The sequence below is a fragment of the Sus scrofa genome, chromosome 12, assembly GCF_054392235.1.
Source record: "Sus scrofa isolate SSC_HxYL_T2T_F1_AM1 chromosome 12, Sscrofa_HxYL_maternal_Yorkshire_Landrace_v2.0, whole genome shotgun sequence".
Classification (NCBI taxonomy): Eukaryota; Metazoa; Chordata; class Mammalia; order Artiodactyla; family Suidae; genus Sus; species Sus scrofa.
Genome location: NC_139394.1, coordinates 28,525,323 through 28,551,568, shown reverse-complemented (window position 1 = coordinate 28,551,568; position 26,246 = coordinate 28,525,323). Strand labels below are relative to the sequence as shown.

Here is a 26,246-nt window from a genome sequence, read left to right as displayed (position 1 = left end):
TAAAAGCGTTTTACCAGATGTTTGTAGGAAATTGTTGTCTCCTTGTGTGTTAGTGGATTTTTCAAAATTTCTGAAGGCTAAAGATCACAGTGGCTGGTTTTCTAAAGATCACTAAAGGTTTTCAGTGGCTATATGCTTTTTACTTGAGGGTTGATTCTCTTGCCTCAGCTGGTTTTAGCATTACTGGTATGACCTTGAATTTAAGAGGATGCAGTTTTTGTATATACTTCAATCAGATCATGTGGTTATCCAGAGACATCACCCCAGTCATTTTCTTCGAAGTTGAGCATGTGGAAATAATTAATGGGCTGGTTTATTGACATGCATTGAGATGTTCTCTTTGTGGTTTCAATTACAGCTTCAATAAACTAATTTCAGATTTTATCTGAAGTACCAGTAATTACATGGCCCAAGAAAAATTTCCACCCAAATGTAATTGAATAAGGCTTATCACTATTGTCAGGCTAAATCTTAAACCTAAGACATACACACAAGGCTTAATGCCTACATAAAGTAGAATGTGTTTAATGCCTTCCTGAGGGTTCTCAAGAATGAATCATCCTTATTTACTGTCAAATGAACTCTGAGAAAGCAAAATAATGAGAAAAAAAGTTGGCAGCTTAGTTAGGCTCAGTTCTGTGCTGGATGTGATGAATAGATGAGAGCAGAATAAAGATGGGCGTTAAACCTGGATTCAAATCACCAGATCACCTGATACAAATACAGGCCAAAAATCTAGAAAGACTGGAAGCAAATCTAATGTATATAGAAACTTAATATGTGATAAAACTAACTCTCAACTTGATGGAAAAAGATGGTTTATTTATTAAATAGTAATAGCACTATTGACTTTCTCTCTGGGAAAAAAATCTTTAGACCCTTGTGTCATGATAGATACAAATTAATCTCTGTTAGATTTTAAAAGTCAAACTATAACAATAAAAATTTTAACTTTTAGGAAAACATTTATGTAATATATAGTTGGATATGCAGTATTAAATAATAGAGAAAACCCAGAAAATTTATTCACAAAAAGATCAAAAAACCAAACCATATAAAAATTTAAAATCCCTATGTAACCAAATGCCTAAAATGAAGTTAAAAGCTATATAACAGGCTAGGAGAAAATGTTTATAGCATGTGCGAGAGAACTAATATTTCTAGAATTAAAAAGATAACCAAAACTTCTATGAAAAACACAAATAATCCAGAGAAAAACACATGAACAGTATGATCAGAAGATAAATGCAAATAGCTAATGAGCATATGAGAAGATATTCAACCTTGGCAGAAGTTTAGAAATGTAAGTTAAATAGAAAAGAGAAATGCAAATCAAAACTACCATGAGATACCACCTCACACCAGTCAGAATGGCCATCATTCATAAATCCACAAATAACAAATGTTGGAGGGGTTGTGGAGAAAAGGGAACCCTCCTGCACTGCTGGTGGGAATGTAAACTGGTACAGCCACTATGGAGAACAGTTTGGAGATACCTTAGAAATCTATACATAGAACTTCCATATGACCCCACAATCCCACTCTTGGGCATCTATCCGGACAAAACTCTACTTAAAAGAGACACATGCACCCGCATGTTCATTTCAGCACTATTCACAATAGCCAGGACATGGAAACAACCCAAATGTCCATCGACAGATGATTGGATTCGGAAGATGTGGTATATATACACAATGGAATACCACTCAGCCATAAAAAAGGATGACATCATGCCATTTTTAGCAACATGGATGGAACTAGAGACTCTCATACTGAGTGAAATGAGTCAGAAAGACAAAGATAAATACCATATGATATCACTTATAACTGGAATCTAATATCCAGCACAAATGAACATCTCCTCAGAAAAGAAAATCATGGACTTGGAGAATAGACTTGTGGCTGCCTGACAGGAGAGGGAGGGAGTGGGAGGGATTGGGAGCTTGGGCTTATCAGACACAACTTAGAGTAGATTTACAAGGATATCCTGCTGAGTAGCATTGAGAACTATGTCCAGATACTCATGTTGCAGCAGAACAAAGGGTGGGGAAAAAAAAAATGTAATATATACATGTAAGGATAACTTGATCCCCTTGCTGTATAGCGGGAAAATAAAGTAAAACATAAAAAAAGAGAAAAATCCCGTCTTTCCCATTAGATTTCCATAATTATATAAACAAACAAATAAATTACATTCAGTGCTGTAACAATTATGAGGAAATGGACATATCACATAGTGGATAGGAGCATAAATATTCATAGACACTGCCACTGTCTTTCAAAGTAACCTGGCAGCATATATAAAAATAATATATGCATATGGGGGGAGAAAAGATGGCAGTGGAGGAGTAGGACGTGAAACTCACCTACTCCCACAAATCCATCGAAAATACATGTATATGTGGAACTACCTGTCCAGAAAACCTGCTGAAGTCTGACCAAAGAACCCAAGATTCCAGTAAAGAAGGAAAATCTTCGTGAAACTGGATAGGACACAAGAAAGAAGAAAAAGAGAGAGAGAGAGAGAGAAAAGGAGAAACAGAGCATGTTGGACCTGCTCCCCATGCCCCTGGGAGGGAGCTGGAAAAGGAGGAAAAACAAACAAACAAAACTCCACACCCTGAGAAGTCCCCCCACACCAGTGAGGAGACCAGTCCAGACAGAGGAACTTTGGAGTATTGGAGGAGAACACAGCAATCAGACCAAAGCAGTTGAAATGGAAACAGACTTTACAAGCAGTCAGTGTCATCATCTTGCAATTCCCAAGCATAAGGGGGGAGAGACAGTGGTCAGGAACTGAAATTCCAGCTTTGGAGATCAGACTCAGACAGAAAGTTGAGGCTACCAATCTGGGGGAAAACTAGAATTGGTAGCACGGAGACAGTCTGGAGGGACTGGAGTCTAGAATATCCACATTTGAAGTTTTAAGCTGAGGAATCCCGGTCAAGCTTTGAGGCTAGATGCCATTGTTAGGAGGAGCTGGAGAGAAGGGATGGGCTCCACCACCATACCCTTAACCCACATGAACGCTCTCAGACTGCAAGACCCCAACAGCCCCAGCTCCAGGTTTTATCCTTGAGCAGTGGCTGCTTAGAAGCAGCTGTAGAGCAGCCCACAGCCCTTAAGAATACAGAAAAAGTGGAACAATGTAGGGAACCCTTTGAGCAGATGGAGGGAACACAGGAATAACTCAGTCCACACAGCCCCAACCAGCAGCCGGGCAGGAGAACACCAAAGTGACTGATGTAACAGTGCAGAAGTCTCAAGAGATCTCAGATGGCCCTTTGTGTGGGTGGAGAGCCTTGTTTTCCATAGGGGTAAGAAGGTGTTTTTGAAAAGAGTGTGGAGGTCCCAGAATTCAGCAAGAAGTGTCCTGAGCATCCAGAGACCTCCAGATTCCGTAGGACCCAGAGATATTTACTTCTGAAGTACAGTTGGACAGGATTCGGCAAGTCCCCTCTGGGATGGACATAGAGCCATAATCTCCCTAACAGGGTGGAGAAAGACACCTTGGAAATAGGGAAATCTCCTGGGTAAGCACAAGTGCCTTTCAGGTAGGTGCAGACCTGCAGTTGGCTTAGCACACAGACTGTGATTTTGGAAACAGCACAGAGGGCCTGGAATTCAGCAGGAAGTCTCCTGAGCTCCTGGAGACCTCTGAATTTCCTATGGGGCAGAAAAACTACTTCTGAAGCAGCTCAGAGGGCAGAATCCTGCAAGTGCCCCCTTGGGGAGGGTGTAGAGGTGCAATCTCCCTACAAGGGTGGAGAAAGTTAACTAGGAAACAGGGAAAGCTCCTGGGAGTTTACATGAGGGCTTCCAGGTGGAGTCAGACCTGCACTTGGCCTAGCACACAGATCATGATTTTGGAAACAGCAAGGAGGGCCCAGAATCTGCCAGGAGGTCTCCTGAGCTGCTGGGCCCCCCTGATCACCTAGGTGCTAGAGAAAGCTATCTCTCAAGCAGCGCGGAGGGGCAGGATTCTGCAAGTGCCCCCTGGAAAGGGTATAGAGCCACAGCCTCCCTGCTGGGTGGAGGAAGTTACCTTGGAAAGATGGAAAGCCCTGGGAGTTCACAAGAGGCCTTCCAGTTGGGTACTGGCCTGCTATTGGCCTAGCACACAGAACATGGTTTTGGAAACAGCACAGAGGGCCCATCACATGCTCTAGATACACATGAGCCATTAACACCTCTGTGAACTTCAAGACAAGGCAACAACCACAACACCTATACACCTGTCATCAAGGGGACAATAAATATAGAAAGTTAAACATTATGCAACAGCAAAGAAATAACCTTCAGACAAAGGAACAAGACAAAAACACACAAAAACAACTAAGTGAGGTGGAGATAGGTAATCTACTTGAAAAATAATTCAGAGCAGTGATAGTAAAGATGATCCAAGACCTTGGAAAAAAAGATGAAGACATATGGAGAAGTTATGAGAAATGTTTAACAAAGAGCTATAGGACCTAAAGAACAAGCAAACTATGGATAGCACAATATCTGAAATGAAGAATACACTAGAAGGAATCAACAGCAGAATAAATGAGGGAGAAGAATGAATAAGTGATGTAGAAGACAGAGTGGTGGAGATCACTGTCACAGCAACAAATAAAGAGAAAATAATGAAAATAACTGAGGAGAGCCTAAGAGATCTCTGGGACAACATTAAATGTACAAAAATTCACATCATAGGGTTCCAGAAAGAGAAGAGAGAGATAAAGGGCCAGAGAAAATACTTGAAGAGATTATAGCTGAAATTTTCCCTAATATTGGAAAGGAGAAGCTCACTCAAGCTGAGGAAGAACAGAGGATCCCACACATGATGAACCCAAATAGAAACATAGAGAGACACATACTAATCAAACTGACAAAAATGAAATACAAAGATAAAATATTAAAGGCAATAAGGGAAAAGCAACAAATAACATACAAAGGAACCCTCATAAGGATAACAGCCTATCTTTCAGCAGAGACTCTGCAAGCTAGAAGGGAGTGGCAAGATATATTTAAGGTGATGAAGGGGAGGTACCAAGAATACTATACCCAGCAAGGCTTTCATTCAGATTTGAAGGAGATCAAAAGCTTTTCAGACAAACAAAAACTGAAAAAAACCAGCTGTACAACAACTTCTGATGGAACATCTCTAAGCAGAAAGGAAAAAGCCACAACTAGAAACGAGAAAATTTCAGAAGAAAAAAATCAGTGGTAAAGACAATGATAATATAAATGTAGAAAATCACCCATTGGCGAAAATGATTTCAAAACTAGCAGACATGAGAAGAGAAGAAGACAAATGCAGAACAGTGAAAACACATTAAAAAATAAGAGAACTATAAGCCAAAATAATGAGTACAGAAGAAACACAAATGAAAAAGGAAAGCAATCCAAACATGATACTAAATTTAGTCAGAAAATCACAAGAGAAGACAGCAAAAGAAAGGAAGGGGGAAAAAAAAGACCCAAAGTAACAATTCAAAGCAATTAACAAAATGGCAATAAATACATACTTATCCATAATTACACAGCATGTAAATGGATTACATACTCCAAGCAGAAGACACAGCCTGGCTGAGTGGATACAAAAACAAGACCCATATATATGCTGTTCACAAGAGACCCACTTCAGATCTAAGTACATATACAGACTGAAAGTGAGTGGCTGGAAGAAGATGTTACATGCAAATGGCAATCTAAGGAAAGCAGAAGTAGCAATACACACATCAGAAAAAAATAGACTTTAAAATAAAGAAAATCAGAGTTTCCATCGTGGCTCAGCGGAAATGAATGTGGCTAGCATCCATGAGGATGCAGGTTCAATCCTTGACCTCGCTCAGTGGGTTAAGGATTTGGCATTTCTGTGAGCTGTGGTGTAGTTTGAAGATGCAGCTTGGATCCCACATTGTTGTGGCTGTGGCATAGGCTGGCAACTACAGCTCCAATTTGACCCTAAGTCTGGGAATCTCCATATGCCTCAGGTGCAGCCCTAAAAAAGACAGAAAAAAGAAAAAAGAAAAAGAAAAAGGAAATCACAAGAGATGAAGAAGGTCACTAACTAATAATTAAAGAATCAAAGAAGAATAAATAAAAATTTTAAATATTTATGTCCCTAATATAGGAACATCTTAATATGTAAGGCAACTGTTGACAGCAATAAAAGGAGAAATCAACAGCAACACAATAATAGTGGGGGATTTTAAGACCCCACTTACATTAAGAGATAGATTACAAGGAAGTGTAGGCCTTAAATAATACTCTAGACCAGATAGATTTAACTGATATTTATAGAACATTCCATCCCAAAGCAACAGAATATACATTCTTATCAAGTGCACATGGAATGTTTTTCAGGATAGATCACATTTTGGGCCACAGATCAAGCCTTGGTAAATTTTAAAAAGTTGAAATTATCCCATGCATTTTCTCCAACCACAATGCTGTGAGGCTAGAAATCAACCACCAGGAAAAAAAAAAAAGCAAAAAACAAAACTCCTGGAAGCTAAACAATATGCTAAACAACATGCCACTGTGAACAACCAATGGATCATTGAGGAAATTAAAAGATACTTAAAGACAAATGACAAGAAACCTATGGCACAGAGTTAAAGCAGTTCTGAGAGGGAAGTTTATAGCAATCTTATCTCAAAAAAAGAAGAAAAAGCTCAAATAAAGAACCTAACCTTGTACCTAAAGCAATTAGAGAAGGAAGAATAGAAAAATCCCAAAATTAGCAGAAGAAAAAAAATCATAAAGATTAAAGCAGAAATAAATGAAATAGAGAGAAAGAACACAATAGAGATCAATGAAACTGAAAGTTGGATCTTTGGAAAGATCAACAAAATTGATAAACCTTTAGCCAGACTCATCAAGGAAAAAAAAGGGGGGGAGAGGGCTCAAGTCAATAAAATTAGAAATGAAAAAGGAGAAACTACAACTGGCTCCATAGAAATACAAAGGATCATAAAAGACTAATATAAGTAACTATATGCCAATAATATGGACAACCTAGAAGAAATGGACAGATTCTTACAAAGGTACAACCTCCCAAGATGGAATCAGGAAGAAATAGAAAGTATGAGCATACAAATCACAAGTGCTGAAATTGAATATGTGATTTAAAACCTTCCGAAAAACAAAATTCCAGGACCAGATGGCTACAAAGGTGAATTCTATCAAACATTCAGAGAAGAGTTAACACCTATTCTTCTGAAACTCTTTCAAAAAATTGCAGAAGGCACACTCCCAAGCTTATTCTATGAGGCCACCATTGCTCTGATAGCAAAACCAGACAAAGAACCATAAAAAAAGGAAATTACAGACCAATATCACTGATGAACATAGATGCAAAAATCCTCAATAAAATTCTAGCAAACCAAATCCAAGTATATATTAAAAGGATCATACACCATGATCAAGTAGGATTTATCCCAGGAATGTAAGGATTCTTCAATATACACGAATAAACCACATCAACAAACTGAAGAATAAAAACCATGTGATTATCTCAATAGATGCAGAAAAGGCTTTTGACAAAATTCAACACCGTTTTTGATAAAAACCCTCCAGAGAGTGGTGATAAAGGGAAGCTACCTCAAATAATAAAAATCATATATTAAAAACCCACAGCTAACATCATTCTCAGTGTTGAAAAATTGAAAACATTCCCACTAATATCAGGAACAAGACAATGATGTCCACTTTCACCACTATTATTCAACATAGTTTTGGAAGTTCTAACTTCAGCAATCAGAGAAGAAAAAAAAAATAAAAGGAATCCAAATTGGAAAAGTAAAACTATCATTGTTTGAAGATGACATGATACTAAGAAAACCCTAAAGACAGCACCAGAAAACTGTTAAGAACTCATCAATGAATTTGTCAATTTTGCAGGCTACAAAATTAATACACAGAAATCAATTGCATTTCTTTATTCTGCTAATGAAAGATCAGAAAAAGAAATCGGAGAAACCATCCCATTTACAATCTCATCAAAATGAATGAAATACCTAGATATAAACCTACCTAAAAACACAAAAGACATACACTCTGAAAATTATAATACGTTAATGAAAGAAATCCAAGATGACGCAAATAGATGGACAGATATACCATGCTTTTGGATTGGAAGAATCAGAACTGTCAAAATGACTTTACTACCCAAGGCAATCTAGAGGTTCAATGCAATCCCTATCAAATTACCAAAGACGTTCTTCACAGAACTAGAACAGAATAATTTAAAATCTGTTTGAAAACAAAAGACACTGAATAGCCAAAGCAATACTGAAAAAGAAAAACAAAAATAGAGGAATTAGGCTTCCTGGCTTTAGACAATATTACAAAGCTACAGACTACAGTCATCAAAACAATATGGCACTGGCACAAAAAACAGAAATATAGACCAATGAAACAGGATAGAAAGCCTAGACATAAACCAAAGTTCCTAAGGGAAAATAATCTATGACAAAGCAGAACAGAACCTACAGGGTAAGAAAGATAGCCTCTTCAATAAATGGTTCTGGGAAACCTGGAAAGCTACATGTAAAAGAATGAAAGTAGGACACTATATAACACTATATCCAAAAATAAACTCAAAATGTATTAAAGATCTAAATATAAGGCCAGATACTGTAAAACTCCTAGAGGAAAACATAGGCAGAATGCTCTTTGACGTAAATCACAACAACATCTTGTTCGACCCACCTCCTATAATTACAATAAAGATACAAATAAGCAAATGGATGTAATCAAACTCAAAAGCTTTTGCATAGCAAAGAAACCATGTAAAAAAGTGAAAAGTCAACCCACAGAATGGGAGAAAATCTTTGCCAATGATTCAACAGATAAGGGCCTAATCTCCAAAATATACAAACAACTAATGCAACTCAACAAGAAAAAAAGAACAGCCCAACTAAAAATTGGGGAGAATACCTAAATAGACATTTCTCCAAAGAAGACATACAGCAAGCATATGAAAAAATGCTCAATATCACTAATTATTAGAGAAATGCAAATCAAAACTACAATGAGATACCACCTCACACCAGTCAGAATAGCCACCATTAAAAAGTCAACAATAGCAAATGCTAGAGAGGGTGTGAAGAAAAAGGTACTCTTCTCCTCTGTTGGTGGGAATGTAAATTTGTACAACCACTATGGAAAACAGTATAAAGGTGCCTCAGGAAACTTAAGAACAGATCTACCATATCATCCAGCAATTCCTTGCTGGGTATATATCCAGACAAAACTTCCATTGAAAAAGATACATGCACCCCTACGTTCATTGCAGCATTATTCACAATAGCCAAGACAGGAAAACAAGCTAAATGTCCATGACAGATGAATGGATTAAGAAGATGTGGTACATGTATACAATGGAATATTACTCATCCCCAAAAAGACAAACTAATGACATTTGCATCAACATGGATGGATCTAGAGACTCATAGTAAGTAAAGTAAGCCTAGAAAGAAGAAGACAAACACCACATGATATCGCTTGTTTGTGGAATCTAAAATATGGAACACATGATCCTATCTAAAAATAGCAAAAGATAAACAAACAAAATAAACAGAAATAGATCATGGCCAAGAAGAGCAGACTTGGGTTTCCAAGGGGGAGAGGGGAGGGAGTGGGATGAATGGGCATTTCAGGGACTTGGGGGATGCAAACTGTTATTTTTGGAATGGATGAGCAATAGGATCCTACTGTACAGCACAGGAAAATGTGTGTGATTGGGTCACTTTGCTGTACAACGGAACTTTACTAAACATTGTAAATCAAAGATACTTAAAATAAAAAATGCAGAAATCCTAAAAAAATAAAATATGTACATACCTTGACTAGACAGTATTACCTTTAGTAATCTTTCCTACTGAAATGAAAGCACTAGTATGGAAAAGGATATGTTTGAGGCTCTTTATTACAGCATTGATTTTCATGGTAAAATAAGATAGTAAAAACCTTAATGTCTCATTTAGGAAATGGTTGGAAAAGTAAGGCATATTCAAACTATGGAAGCTCTGTGGTCTTACACGTGAATATGTAGCTCTACAAAGGACTGGTATGGAGGACATTCATGGCATATTGTTTCTTGAAATAAAAAGTATTTTTATAAATACAACTTTATTTGTGTATATATTTGAGTGTGTTTGTATGAGCCTAGTGAAAGATGTTTAATAATATCCAATAAACTGTTCACACCAGTTACCTCTGGGGTGTGAGTAGAAGGAAGGAGAGTGAGATGATTACCTTTTGCCTCATATACTTGTGTATTGTTTCACATGTTACCACACATCCCTTACTTTGTTTCTTTTGTCTTTATGGTTGGTTATTTGTTTGTTTTAATGAACTGATCTGAAATTCTAGAACCTCTACTTCCTGGCCAAGTGACCTTATAAAGTCACATAACCTCTTTAAGTCTTATTATTTTCATCCAAAAATGACAATAATATTTCAGACTTGTGAGAAGGATTAAGCATGATATGTTAAGTTCCTAGCACAGAGCTTATTAGAGTGAGTGATCCACAAATGAAAATTTTCCTTTCCTTTCATTTCATCCTCAATATGTTTTCAGGGGTGAAAGCCAGTTACCATATTATTAGAATCTAACCCAAACAGAAGGATGGAGATGCTATAAAAACAAATAAAGTAAAATTATTTTCTTTGGAGATAAAACCACCCTGAATTAAAAAAAAATCCTGGATGACCCTGCTCATTCTTTCCATGTATCCAGATGCAGTGTTATGGTCCAAGAAATAATTTCACAGGACTCTTTAAAAGTATGAAATTGAGTGACAAATCCTATGACCTAGAATGCTTCTTGCTCTAAATTCAAGGTGGGTTTTGTGGAAGCATTCCATCCTCCCTTTCATCTCTGGAATGGTGGTGGAATCAGTGCTGGTGGCCACATCATTCCTCACCATCCCTTCAGGAGACTACTTCTCCAATTTTTATTGAATACTTGTTAAAGAAACGACAATATGCTAAACCATTTATAAATGATAGAAAAATGAAGTTTAAGCATGTTCTCAATCTTCTAAGCAATCTTCTAAGCAACTTCTAAGATGAAGTATCATCTTAAGTTTACCAATAGAAAAATGAAGTTTATAAAAGCTTAACCCCCTGCTGAATATTGCATGGTAATGACATGGTAGCTTATGGTCTTTCTCCTGTGATAATAACTATCCAAGTTGGGGAAGTCAGAAGAAATAGTGGCGTAACATCTCACTGCAAAATAGTTATTCAAATTACAGTGATAATTTATCTCAGCTTCTAGGAAAAATCTTGTCATTTAACTAGTGTGAAGACTTGTCTGGCTTGCAGCTTCTACTCATACTTCAGGCTGAGCTCAAATGTCTCTTGCTAGGAAGGCTGCCACTAGCTCTCGAGGAAAGGATCAGGGTCAGTTTACTCTCTGGTCTGCATTTAGAATTTAATATTTATTCATCTTAATTGAGATACTTATGTTTTATTATAATGTGATTTGTTAGTGTGTCTATGTTCCCACCATTAAAGGTGTCTATTGGAGTGGGAGTATATTAAAAATCTGGCTCATTAGAGATGTTCCATTAGTTTTTAGATGAATGCACAAATTAATGTGCACTAGGTAGAATATATGCAGCCCTTTAGAGGTCCCCAAGTGAGAGAATGGGGAGTCCTAGTTAGAAGTCCTCCACACAATGAGTCAAAATTCCAGCAATGGAAGAAGAATCCAGCACTAAAAGAGTTATTCAAAGCCAATTCCCTCCATGAAATAGATTTAAAATCAAAAAGGGGCCAAAAGTCTGTAGCAGTGGGTATTTTAAACATGCTTATTAATAATGGCTCAAAGTGGAGATTTATTACAGGTGAGGATAGGGAAAGGACAGTAAATCAGTTTTAGTGAGAAAAAGAGCAAGGGAAAGATAGGAGTTCTTATTTAAAATGTATCCATATGCTTTATAACCCTAAAGTAGAGATTGCTATATTGAAGTGGATGCCTTTATTTGTAGGACTGAATTTACTTATGCTAGTATTAATTTTCCCAAGTTTCATTTGCTTTCCTTTGGCCAAAAATTTGGGGACTTAGTTGATTGCTTGAGAGCAAGAAAAGATTGCCTTAGCTGAATCTCTGCATGAAAATATGAATGGTTACTTATAACACACTAGTTGGATCATAGGAAAATGCTATTTTATTGGCACATATGTTGAAGAGAATAGTTTTTAAAACATTCAATTAGTTGTGCCTTCCAGATAGAATTTAAACAGACCCAAAGCAATAGGATTAAATTCGCATAAAAACCCAACTGTTGCTTGGAAACCAATTCTTTTCCCACTCAAACTACTCCAAGGGTAATCAAGCTCGCTCTTGGCTATGTTCCAACCAATGCAGTTACATGCTTTTAATTCATAAATCAGACCATGGAAGTCCTTTGCCTCAAACTCTTAGTGGCTTTCTACTACATCGGAGTAAAATGCAAACTCCTTAGTGTAGTCTGTAGAGCCTTCTACAGAGACATCTAACCCTAATCTATCTGGCCAACCTCATCTCATCTCATTATTCTTCTCATCTGGCTCATCAAGTTCAAGTTAACTGGCTTCTTCTACATTCCTTGAACATAGCAGTCTCTTCTCTCCCAAGACCTGATGCTCTCCTCTGCCTTGAACCCCTCTCCCCTATCACTCTTTGTCCTTCTATGGTTTGCTAGATATCACTTCTAGAGAAATTATCTCTGACCATTCTACTTAGGTTACCTCCCCCATTCATGCTATATTCTATAATTCATTACTGTTTTAATTATTTCTATAGTATACCTACAAAAAGTTCTAATTATGTAAGTATGCATATATAAACTTGAATATAAACAATATTTCCCATGTTCCCCACTAGACTACTAGACTTCAAGATCCATGAGAACAGGAAGCATAGCTGCTTTATTCATTACTAACTACTGAGAACTAAGGACAGTGAGAAGATCCTCAGTAAATTGAGGATCCCCAGTAAATATTTGCTGCATGAATTCTCAGTGTCAAGCCTAATGCCTGGCATATCATAGACTGTCAATAAACACTTTTTAATTGAGTTTGTCTTGTTCCCATAGGATTTATCAAGTCACCTAAATTGTATCAATTAATTCCAAGTGCCAACTCCCTGTCCACCATGCTGAGATGATAAATGACAATTCAGGACAAATGAATATAGACGATGCCTAAAAGTTCAGAATGACTTTGGACCATCTTCTCTAGGATAAAAAATGTCACCAAGAAAATTTTTCTCTCAGTATCAGAGTTGATCTCTTTAGTTCCTTCTTCTCTGGTACTATTTCTTATTTTGGTGGGAGCTTTTTTCAATTTATTTGGGAGTTACCATGATATATTTTTTTTGGCCATGCCCATAGCATGTGGAAGTTCCCAGGCTGGGGATCAAACCTAAGCCACAGAAGTGACAATAACACCAGATCCATAACCGCTAGGCCACCAGGGAACTTCACCATGATGTTCACTAAACTTAAGCTTTTTGTTTCACTGGTTTTGAATAAACAGCTGATAGGTTTTGCTTGGAGTTTTCCAAGGCTCATGTTTTAAGCAACTGAAATCACGGTCATGGAGCATCTTTCATAGCTCACTAGACCTAGAGCCAAGAGACCATTTAGATTTGTTGTTTATGGTATCAATGACAGTATTGCCATGGGGAAATGTTTTGGCAAGAGGAAACATAGCTCTGGTGCAGCAGTTAAGTTCCATTGTTTATGCCTTGTGAAAATTAATTTGCAAAAATATCCAAGTTTTGAGTGTGTTCTAGTTTACATGTAAATTAAAAGATTGTGCAAAAAGGATTTTAAAGATGATGTCGTTCAAACATAATCAGAGTAAGTCTCACTCAATTTTACTTTATATTTACTTTTTTCTCAACAAGTTGTACCAGTCAAGCTAGAAAAAAAAAATACACTAGCTAAAAAGCCATAGTAATTGATGCTCTAAAAAATGACAGAAAGTTTAAAATTTTTGAATTATTGGTACAACCATGAGATTTAAGAGGAAAGTAATTCAACAATGGTTCTCTATGTTTGTAAATAGAAGCAGTGACATAACATTTTATAAAGCCACTTCTGCTCCCAGGGGTGGCATGAGGTGTTTATAAACCCAAAGCCTCAAAAAATGTGGAGCATAGTTAATTATTAGAATCCTGGGTATAATTGAGAGTTTTGCACAAAACCGGAGGGAGAGTTTCTTACTCGATTTTGAAGCCCTTAGTTCATTTGTCCAGGCTTTCTCTGTAGGTAAAATCTACTGGCTCACTCCCATGTTCCAACAAGCAAGAGCACCTCATGCCTCTGTTTTCACAGCCTTCCACCTATATCATTTCTTTAGAAACTAGATTATAATGCATTTGTAGATCTATCTCTTGTTCTCTTGGCACATAAGGTTTCTGGACTAGTTTTGAGACCTTATTTATTGTCCCAACACATAACAGGAATTCTAAGAGCAGTGATGTCTTTCATCTGGACTAGAATCTGCTTAGTCAGCTCTTCATGAGCAGTCATCCCTATTAGGTATCCTTAGGGCCCTGCAGATGAGACCTAAACATATCCTCAGTTGCCTTAATTGAAGCCTTTTTCTACCAATCCATATTTGAATGGTTTTGTTTTTTTTTTAATCCTAATTTTCCAAAAAAAAAAAGGGGGGGGGGGGAGTCCCATCGTGGCATGGCAGAAATGAATCTGAATAGGAACCATGAGTTTGCAGGATCAATCCCTGGTCTCACTGAGTGGGTTTAGGATCTGGCATTGCCATGAGCTGTGGTGTAGGTCACAGATATGGCTTGGATCTGGCATTGCTGTGGCTGTGGTGTAGGCCGGTAGCCTCAGCTCCGATTCGACCACTAGCCCGGGAACCTCCATATGCCACAGGTGTGGCCCTAAGAAGACAAAAGCCAAAAAAAAAAAATCCTAACTTTCTTTGGCATGATTGATATGTAAAGCAGTTTGATTTCAACTTTTGCTCTTGAAATTTATTTTAACTGGAAAACAGGCACTAGTATTACTCTTGATTTATCAAGAAAGATATGGTAATAAGAGTCTTACAATGACAATGACAACAATTTAACTCTAAAACTAGAACTCTACTAATTAATTCGCTCATGTGTGGAGCCTGCTGGGGAAGAAGGAACTTAGAGCAGTGGAGGTGTATTAGCACTTGGAATCTTGAAACCTGGGTACTGGCACTTACTCTGTCCTTCCCTGCCTCTCCCTGGCTATGTAGCCTTGAGTTGAGGACTTTCTCTGCCTTCATGGTCTTAATTTCACATATTCATTAGATTAGATGATCTCTAAGTTGGTGTCTGTTTCTGAAATATGATTAATTTATGGCTGACTTAAAAATGAGCAATCTAGTGGTGAATAAACTTTGCCACCTCTTCAGGAGTGGAGTTAAAGGGGGACACAGCTGAGCAAAGAGTGTTTCTCAGTTATTCCTCAATTGACTAAGCAGGTGGCTAGAACCAAATATACAGGCCTCAGTAGTGAAGTGGGTATATAAAACCCCAAAATTGTTTGTCGTAAAGAATGACATGCCCAATAAAAGCAAAGCTGCCAGATGTTTGCATAAAGCTTTTGCTATTTGAGTTTTTGTGGGGATACTTTTGAGATGTGAAGTTTATCAGTAAAGCGCAGAAACATCTCCCTATCCATGTTACCCTATGATCGTAATCTTGCAATCCATTTATAGGTTTGGAATTATTTCTGTTAATAATTTAGAGAGTATCCAAAATGCAATATAGACCAGCTATTACTATGTTTATCATGCATCTGCCTTCCAGGGAAGATTCCCCTACCCAGGACACCATAGATGGCCTGATTGTCAAAGAAGTACTGTCTCACAGAGTTTTAAAGATTAAGGGGGCTGTATTAGTTTCCTATTGTGGATCTAACAAATAATCACCCTTAGTGACTTAACGCAAATTTATTATCTTAGAGTTCTGGAGGTGAGAGGTCTGAAATGAGTCCCATGGGGTTTAAATCAGTTTCAGCAGACTGGTGTTCCTTTTAGAGATTCTAGGGGAATAATCTCATGCTTTGTCTGAGACCACCTGCATTCCTTGACTTGTATCCCCTCTTCTATCTTCAAAGCCAGTATCTTTTGTCCACTCCAAAGGCTCCTTCCATTTTTAAATATTTTCTCTACATCTCTGACCCTCCTACACCTCCCTCTAAAAAAAGACCCCTGTACTGAGCCCAGATAACCCAGGATAATCTATTCATTTAAAGATTCCTTCCCAGTACATTCTACAAGGTAAAGTACCACATTCACAGATTCTGAAGTTAGGATGTGAACATCTTTGGGAGGGGTTGTTATTCAGCCCAAACAAATGCCCAAACAAGGCCCAAGAAATAAATGACTCTCTAAGGTTACACAGCTAATTTGTGGCAGTGCCCTCACTGTATCCTTGGCATCCTCACGTCTGCTATGTTTATGTGCATCACTGACAAGGAGAAGTAGAAGCATGCACTGGTAGAGGCTTTGTTTTTATAATAAACTTGAAATAATTGAGGAATGAATATAAAATTGCCAGTGATTTAATAAGAGCATTTTAGAGATGATAGAAGATTATACTTTTTAAAATACATTTTCAATGCAAGAGCTTCCTTAAGTATAATTTTTTGTTATGGTACTCTCTAAAGATAAAGTGACTTGCAATGATAAAATAGTTAAATAATGATGGGAAACAAAAGTGCCAGAAAAGCATATGTATATATTCTTTTTTCTATTCTTCCTTCCCCTCCTCCTCCTCATCTTTCTCCCAAAGTAATCCTGGCCATCGCTGCTATTTTGAAAATCAGTTACAACTGGAAAATCAGTTCAAACTTTTTAAGTTAGAGGGACTATCAGAGATGTATTGCCATGACTTAAACCAAATTAGCTATTTGCTATTATATTTCAAATGAAGCCCACCTTATGCTGGTGTTGAAACATTTTTCTAAGACTCTAGGGAATTATTTCTAGCTCTTCTCCCACTTCTGCCCAATAATTACCTGTAACAATTAAAAAGTTTGGATTTAGATGGAACTAGATGCACCACCTAGCCCAGTGATTCTCTCTATTAAATAGGATCTTTGGCAAATATTTGCCATACACCTGTCTTGCATCAATTTTCTCCATCCATGACATGGGAAGGAATGATGGCTGTTGTTAATTAAAGGTGGTATTAAGTTTGAGTTGCTAATGGGACAAGTACATTTGATAGGTTCGTAACTTTATTGTTAGGCTCATCTTGTCTAGAAATCACTCCTTGTTTCCACATCCACTGCTGCAGCATTTGGTGCCCCTCATTTACAGTTCCATCACACACTTGAGTTAAGCATATCCTGTACTCACCCCCAGTGTGGTAATTGTTCTTACATGTATCTTACTTCCTCAAAATTCAACCTAAACTAGAACTAGACATGCAATAGAAGCTCACTGTACTGCTGATGGGTGCTGTGGTTTTGTACAATGATCATATCAGGGGCATATAGAGGACACATGAATCCAAAGCTTCAATAAGAATACTAAGGGGGCAGAAAAATGTTGAAGATATAGTTTCTGGTCTTCAATGTTCAAAAATTCGTAGGTTAACTCTCCTACTCCTCTAATTTCTTAAACAGAAGAAAATAGGACTGGAAATTGCCCCCCCAGATTTATTTTTATTATTTTTTAATGTGACACTATGAAGATGTATAGATGATTTCCCTTTGGATATTTGTATTTGGCATTCAATGTCATTTTTTTCCTGCTTATCAATAAACACATTCTTCAGCCACTAGTACATTAAGTCAATCTGCCAAGCTCCTGTCTTGCATTGGTTGGGAGTCATAAAATAATTCACTCCATCAGTTTGGTCCTGACAACACCCAGAATAATACCTTATATGTGTTGAATGCTACTTTCTTTGAAAAGTTTATAATACTTTCTATCTAGAACAAGGTTGATTCCCATATCATTCTTGATAAACAAAAAAGCAAAGCATTAACTCAGGAGTTGATAAATATTTAGTGCACTTCAATGTGAAAAAATAATGTATCCTGACTATGCCCATTAAGGCATTAATGCTAACTGTACCCATCAACAAGGCCATGGGATGAATGGGTCTGAAATAAGAAAATCTGACCTTAAGATATCATGAGGGTATGAGAAACTGACCAAGATTCAGGCCAGGAAATTCCTGTAGTGACACTCTGGGATCTCTACAGGTGGGAAACTCTGGAAGGCTCTCTGATTTTATGACTTTTGTGCCATAACTCTTTTTACAGTCTTTTACCCGCCTTCCACCCAGGCTGATTATACAATTTCTTTTTGTTTCTAGTTCCTTCTTTCTGGGGATTGGTGAACTCAGCTTGGAATCTTTGCTCTGTGGGGAAACGACAGTCACCAGTCAACATAGAGACCAGTCACATGATCTTTGATCCCTTTCTGACGCCTCTTCGCATCAACACTGGGGGCAGGAAGGTAAGCAGCCATGTTGCTTCCCTTGTGGAGCTGAAGACAAGGCGAGATGCTGGTTCTGAAAGCCAGTCTTCAATCCTCAATTTCTGTGATGAGTTTGTCTTTCCACCCAGGAGTATTATCACACCCTTTAGGCCTACTGCCAACAAATATAATTACTTCTAAATTGTGCTTTTTCTCCCTACCTAGTCAAACCCTTGTGCTTCTAATTACTTTGTACTCCCTGGAGGTTGTCAGAGCCTACCTGGCTCCCTTGGTAGCCTAAGAAGGTCAGGAAATGGTGTTGCCTCTCCTGCACATCAAGCTGGGAAAATTCTTCCTCTCAGAAATCTTTTTACTGAGGCTTCTCTTAACCTCAACAAAGTGAAACAATTTTTTTTTAAAGTAAAATCAGACATTTGTCATTCTGGAAGGAAAAATAAAAATCAACTTGGTGATTTATAAGAAAATCAATAATTAATCTTACAGCTTGCTGGCAAAGAATCTTAGCTTCTGCACATAAATGCTGCACCATGCTTTCTGATTCTCACACCAACATCCCCTCTTCCCTCTCCTCCCACCCATGACAAGACTCCCCTTAATTTGTGTAAGACCATAATGTCCATAAGATCTTCTCATCCCTGGAATGTAGCTGGTTTATTTCTATTTGACTACCTTTTACTGTTGAGTAGATTACTGAAATTGTGTTTGAGGGTGATTTAGCTGTTGTGAACTCAAGAGGAATGGAAAATCATTTGTGTGTATGAAACCAGGGTTAAAATTATGGATAACTTTTGCTACTGCTGGCAGATGATTCTCCAGGGTTTGGGCTCTTTGGGCTCTGCTTTCTACTCTGCTTGTACAGCCTGTTCACCTTAATTACCACAAGTTTGTAAGTAATCATTTTTCATTCTGATATATTGGAATTTTTCTTATCACATAGTTTTCACCAAAAAAAAGGGAAATTAAATGACTCATCAAAGTGTTGTTAGTCACTTTGGCACAGGTCACAAGGCAGTTTTTGAAGGACCATGCATGTGATTGAGGCTATTTAGCTAAGTACTATTTGTGTGCTGTTTTAAATATGAAATGGGAAGCATTTTTGTAAAATGTTTCTCTTGTAGTTTATTTCCCTGATTCTACAGAAAACTAATCTAATTTAATTATTGTTCCACTTGCAGCTTTACTTTTACAAACACTAAATGGATTTTGATGTGTTCTACATCTCTCTCTCTCTAAAAGTTTGAATCATTCAAGTCAAGTCATGACCACGTATAGGTTCACTGACCAGTATTCAAGAAGGGCAAGTTGCAGTTTTGAGTGTTTAATCATTGTTTCTTTCTTCGGAAGGTGATGAAGGGAATAACTGTTATTCCAGGCAAAGGGAAAAATGAAAAAAGTAAAAAAACAAAAACAAAACCAACCAACCAAACAAACAAAAAAACACTCCCGTGCAAATAAAGCAGAACAGGAATTGGTATCTGAATTCCAGAAATTACCTGAAAGAAGGCCAGCAAGGCTAAAGCATGGAGACCAAAGAGGAGGTGGTGGGAGATAAGGATGAAAAAGAAAGACAGGGGCCAAATCCTGAGACCATATTAGGAACTGGATTTTTTTCGTAAGAATATGATAAGGATTTGAAGCATTTTAAAGTAAAGGAAAAGTAGCAAGCAAACACAAATGATGGATATACAAATTTCATTTTCCATCAGGCAATTTTAGAGGAAAACCTTTATGTGAAAAAAATTAAAAAAAAAACAAAAACAAACAAAACTAGTTCACGATGGCTTCCTTCTAAAATTTATTGGGAAAGAAGAGAATGTGAAATGGTCTAGAGTTAAAAATTACTCAAAAGTTTTATTCTCCTTTGGTGTTTTTTGTTATTATATGATTAAGAAAATACTTTCAATTCAGTGAAGTGTACCTGATCCAAATCAATTTTCAAATTCATTGAAGTTTGGAATTTTGGAAACATTTACTTTGGCAGTGTAAATATTTATATCTGGTATGACTTGTTTTGTCAGCTGTTTGAAGAGCTGAGAACTGTCTGAAGGTTTCCTTTGTATTTGTAAAGGTGGAAAATAAAATATAGATGGTAATAAGATAAACTAACTGGTAATGAAATGCCTAAACTTGATAGACAATAGTTAAATCATGTTTGCAGTCTTTTTAAAGGTGATCTTTAATGAGTTGGAGACTTACTTTGTAAGTAAGGATTCTTTTTTTTAATTTATTATAGTTGATTTACAATGTTCTATCAATTTCTCCTGCATAGCAAAGTTACCTAGTTACACATATAAATACATTATTTTTCTCATATTATCTTCCGTCATGTTCCACCATCACAAATGTTTGGATATAGTTCCCTGTGCTATACAGTGTGACCTCATTGCTTATCCACTCCAAATGCAATAGTTTGCACCTACTAACCCCAAACTCCCAGTCTGTTCCACACCCTCCCACTCCCCCTTGGCAACCACAAGTTTTTTCTCAAATCACTAGCTCTAAACTTAGTTTTTCCTTGAATAAAAGTGTATCCACCTCAAAAGATTTTAAAAACACCCCTGCAAAACTGGGAAGTTTTGTAGAATTTGGACAAGTCACCATATTTTTTATATTGAGCTGCATGAGCTGTTATCTATTTGGGAGATTATCCCTTATTAGACACTTTGTTTGCAAATATTTTCTCTGTGTTGTTTTTTTAATATTTGTTTATGCTTTTCTTTGATGGTCAAAGGCTTGTAAGTTAATTGGGGTCCAACTTGTTTATTTTTCTTTTTATTTTCATTACTGTAGGAGGTAGATTCAAAAAGGTTTTGCTGAAATTTATGTCAAAGAATATTCTGCCTATGTTTTCCTCTTAAGAGTTTTATAGTATCTGCCATTACATTTAGGCTTTTAATCCATTTTGAGTTTATTTTTGTGTATGATATCATATTCATTCTTTTATATGTGGCTGTCCAGTTTCCCAGCAACATTTATTGAAGAGACTATCTTCTCCATTGTATATTCTTGCCTCCTTTGCCATAGTTTAGTGACGGTATGTATGTGGGTTTGTTTATTTTGGGGCTTCCTCTCCTGTTCTACTGATCTGTGTGTTTGGTTTTGTGCTAGAACCCTACTATTTTGATAATTATACCTATGTAGTATAGTCTGAGGTCAGGGATCCTGACCCTCCAGCCCCGTTTTTCTTTCTCAGTATTGCATTGGCTATTTGGGATCTTTTGTGTTTCCATACAGATTTATTTTTTTTTCCTATTTCTGTGAAAAATGCCATTAGTAATTTTATAGGAATTGCACTGAATCTGTAAATTGCCTTGGATTGTATAGTCATTTTTATGTTGATACTTCCAGTCCAGGAACATGGTATATCTCCCCATCTGTTTGTATCATCTTCTGTTACTTTCATCAGTGTTTTCAGAGTTTTCAGAGTACAGGTCTTTTACCTCCTTAAGTAGGTTTATTCCAAGGTATTTTATTCTTTTTGATATCATGATAAATAGGATTGTTTCCTTAATTTCTTTGTCTGATCTTTTGTTGTTAGTATACAGAAATGCAAGAGATTTGTGTGTTTTAATTTTATACCCTGCAAGTTTACTGAATTAATTGATGAGCTCTGGGTGTTTTCAGGTAGCATCTTTCAGTTATCTATGTATAGTATTATATCATCTAAAAATAGTGACAGTTTTACTTCTTCTTTTCCACTTTGGATTCCATTTATTTCTTATTCTCCTCTTATTGCCATGACTAGGACATCCAAAACTATTTTGACTAATAGTGGCATGAGTGAATATACCTGTCTTGTTCCTGATCTTAGAGGAAATGCTTTCAGCTTTGAGAATGATGTTAGTTGTGGTTTTGTCATATATGGATTTTATTATGTTGTGGTAGTTTCCCTCTATGCAGACGCTGGAGAGTTTTTTTCATAAATTCTTACTGAATTTTGTAAAAAAATTTTTTCTGCATCTATTGAGATTATCATATGATTTTTATTCTTCAATTTGTTAATGTGGTGTATCACATTGATTTGTGTATATTGAAAAAATGCCTATGATAAATCCCACTTGATCATGGTGTGTGATCCTTTTGATATAATCCTGGGTTCAGATTGCTAGTACTTTGTTGAACATTTTGCATCTATGTTCATCAGAGGTATTTGCCTGTTATTTTCTTTTATTGGTGTCTTTGGTTTTGATAGGGTGATGATAGATCATAGAGTGTGTTTGAGAGTGTTCCTTCCACTAGAGTTTTTGGGAAAGTTTCAGAAGGATAGGTGTTAACTCTCCCCTAAATGTTTGATGGAGTTCACCTGTGAAGCTATCTGATCCTGGACTTTTGTTTTTTAGAAGTTTTTTAATCACATTTTCAACTTCAGTACTTGTTATTGGTCTGTTTATTGTTTCTATTTCTTCTTGGTTCTGTCTTGGAAGATTATAGCTTTCTGAGAATTTGTCCATTCCTTCTAAGTTGACCATTTTATTGGCATATAGTTGCTTATAGTAATCGCTTATGATCCATTGTATTTCTGTGGTGTCAGTTATAACTTCTTTTTAATTTCAATTTTATTGACTTGAGCCTTCTCTCATTTTTTGGATGGGTCTAGTTAAAGGCTTATCAATTTTGTTGATCTTTTCAAAAGATGCGGTTTTAGTTTCATTTATCTTTTCCTTTGTTTTCTTTGTCTCCATTTCATTTATTTCTGTTTTGATCTTTATGATTTCTTTCCATACACTCACTTTGGATTTTGTTTGTTCTTTCTCCAGTTGATTTTAGTGTAAGTTTAGGTTGTTTATTTGAGATTTTTCACTCTTAGAACTGCCTTTTCTGCCTCTCACAGGTTTTGGATCATCATATTTTTATTTTCATTTATCTCTAAGTATTTTTTGAATTATTCTTTAATATCATCAGTGATCCACTGATTGTTTAGTTGCATATTGTTAAGTCTCAACATGTTTGTGTTCTGAAGACTATAGGATTATAGTTCCTCATGCTTCTGATGTCTGCCCGGGAGCTTGGGCAGGTGTTCTGCTGGGAGGGAATGGTGCCCGTCCACTGGTAGATGGAGCTGTTTCCTGTTACTCTGGTGGGATAGGCTATGTCAAGTAGTGTGGTTAGAGGTGGCTGTGGGCTCAGGATGACTTTAGGCAGCCTATCTGCTGAGTGATGAGTACATAATCCCTGAGGCTCCCCAGCGCTGGAGCCTGCAGACTTTTGGGTGGAGCCAGGTCTTTCTGCCAAAATGATGACTTCGAAGAAAGCTCACTCTGATGATTATTCCCTGGAGCCTTTGCCATCAGACTCCTTTCCCCATAGTGAGCTGTAGCCAATCGTTCCCTCCCCAGGAGGCCCTCTAAGAACCACAGGTAGGTCTAGCCTAGACTTCTATGGAATCACTGCTTTGCTCTGGGTCCCAGTGCACATAAAAATTTATGTGCACCTTCCAAAAATGGAGTATCTGTTTTCCCTAGTTCTGGGGAGCGCCTGAACTCTAGCTACACTGGGTTTTAAAGCCAAATGCTCTGGAGGCTCTTTCTTCTGATGCCAGACCAACAGCTTATAGAGCCTGACATGGGGCTCAGAGCTCTCACTCCTGTGGGAGATCCTCTGTGATATAGTTATTTTCCTGTTTGTAGGCCACCCACCCGGTGGGTATGAGAGTTGCTTCTATCCCACCTATTGTCTCGTTAGGGTTTCTTCATTGTTTTTCAGTTGTAGATTTTTTTTTGGTAAGTTCCAGTCTTTCTTGTCAATGTTTGTTCAGCAGTTGTGATTTTGGTGTTTTCCTGAAAGGAGGTGAGCTCAAGTCCTTCTACTCTGGCATCTTGTCTCCTAATCTTTTTTACCCTTTATTTACAACATTAATTTTTAAGCAACATTTGCTTTTTTCTTGAAGAAGTGTACTTTTTGCCCATTTGTCCATATCTGACACATAGGACCTTTATGGACAAAATCCAAAATGATTATGCTTTCAAACAGTAATCAGTTATGGTTGGGATACATTGAATATAAGAATCACACTTTGGGGAGTGATTTGGGGAGTTCCTGTCCTGGCTCAGCAGAAATGAATCCGACTAGTATCCCTGAGGATGCAGGTTCTATCCCTGGCCTTGCTCAGTGGGTTAAGAATCTGGCATTGCCATGAGCTGTGCTGTAGGTAGCAGACAAGGCTCAGATCTGGCATTGCTGTAGCTGTGGTGGAGGGTAGCAGCTACAGCTCTGATTTGACCCCTAGCCTGGGAATCTCCATATGCCACAAGTGCAGCCATAAAAAGACAACAACAACAAAGAAAGAATCCTACTTTGGGAAAAATATCATCAAGGTGGAGGATTAGAATGACCCTGAGTTTAACTCTTCCCATAGACACACCAAAATTACAAATTATTTATAGAGCAGCTATATATGAGGACAACCTCAAGACTAATGGAAAAATTTCCACAAATAAAGGCATATAAAGAAGGAACTGTAATGAGATTGGTAGGAGGGGTTGACACATAACATAGTCAGGACCCACACCCTGGGTAGACAACATATAAATGATAATACAATTACAAATGCAAAAGCTTGTATTCTGAAGAGTAAGGGATCCAAGCCCCACATTAGGTTCTCCAGCTGAGGGGTCGTGCACTAGGAAGATGAACCCTAGAACAGCTGCTTTGAAGGTCAGTGGGACTTGCATATGGGGAAGATGGAGGGTTGTATGAAATAGAGTCTCAGCACTTAAAGGGTGCATACAAAGTCTTTCATGGTAAAGGACTCTGAAAAGAAACAGTAATTTGAAAAGATCCTGGATCAGACACATTTTTTGACTTTGGAGAGCTTCCCAGAGATGCAGAAGGGAACTGGGGCCCAACTTGTAGACTTAGACACTGACAGCACCCATTTTGGAGAACTTATTCTTCACAAGGAGAGTGGTACTGGCAAGCAGCATTTTAGAATATTCCCTCTATCCTATCAGTGACACACCAAGCAGTGGGCCAGCATTACCTTCAGATCACTCCAGACCCCATAGCTAGCTACCAGGACCTGGCCCTGCACAACACTGGGCCAGCACCAGCCACAGAACCCCCCAGACTCCACAGCAATCTGCCCCAGGATATGGCCTAGACTGCCAACAGGACAGCACCAGCCTAGGGACACCCCCAGGCCCATGCAGCCAGCTATGCTGGAACCAAGACCAACCCACCAGTGATAACAACCACCATACAAGGAAGAGCTTGATGGTCAATCAGGCAGAACCAAAGCCTGCCTGCTAGATGACACCAGTAGATTGCCTTGCCACAAAAAAGGGCCCATGTAGCCCACATGGTGTGTGTGTTGGGGGGCACATTAGAGCATATAACTCTGGTGAACAGTGGAGAGTATGCCCCTGGGCTATGGGACATCTTCTACATAAGGCCTCTTCTCCAAAATCAGGAAATATAATTGAATTGCCCAATATTTAGAAATAAACACAGAGAATAGGCAAAATGAGGAGGCAGAAAAACTTCTACCAAAAAAAGAACAAGACAAAACTTCAGGAAAAAAAATTAAACAAAATGGAGATAAGCTAGGTATCCAATAAAGAGTTCATGGCAATTATAATCCAGATGCTCAGTGAACTCTGGACATAATGGATTACCACAGTGAAAAGTGTAAAAGAGTTAGAAGATATAAATAATAACCAAAAAAAATCTGAAGAATACAATTAATATTTTAAAATACTCTAGAAGGAATCACAGTGGATTAAATGATGTAGAGGAATGGATCAGTTAACTGGAAAATAGAAGTAGGAATCACTCTAGCTGAACAGAAAAGAGCAAAAAAA

The 26,246-nt window shown here is 37.5% G+C and overlaps 1 protein-coding gene across 3 annotated transcripts in view; it reads left to right on the top strand.

Annotated features, from left to right (window-relative positions):
* Nucleotides 1-26,246, top strand: part of CA10 (carbonic anhydrase 10) — a 640,214-nt gene that overhangs the window by 289,900 nt on the left and 324,068 nt on the right. For all 3 annotated transcript variants that reach the window (XM_021067239.2, XM_084984889.1, XM_084984890.1), the window contains one exon: nucleotides 18,323-18,465. In XM_021067239.2, coding sequence (XP_020922898.1) covers nucleotides 18,323-18,465 — 143 coding nt within the window. The remainder of the gene's footprint in view (nucleotides 1-18,322; nucleotides 18,466-26,246) is intronic.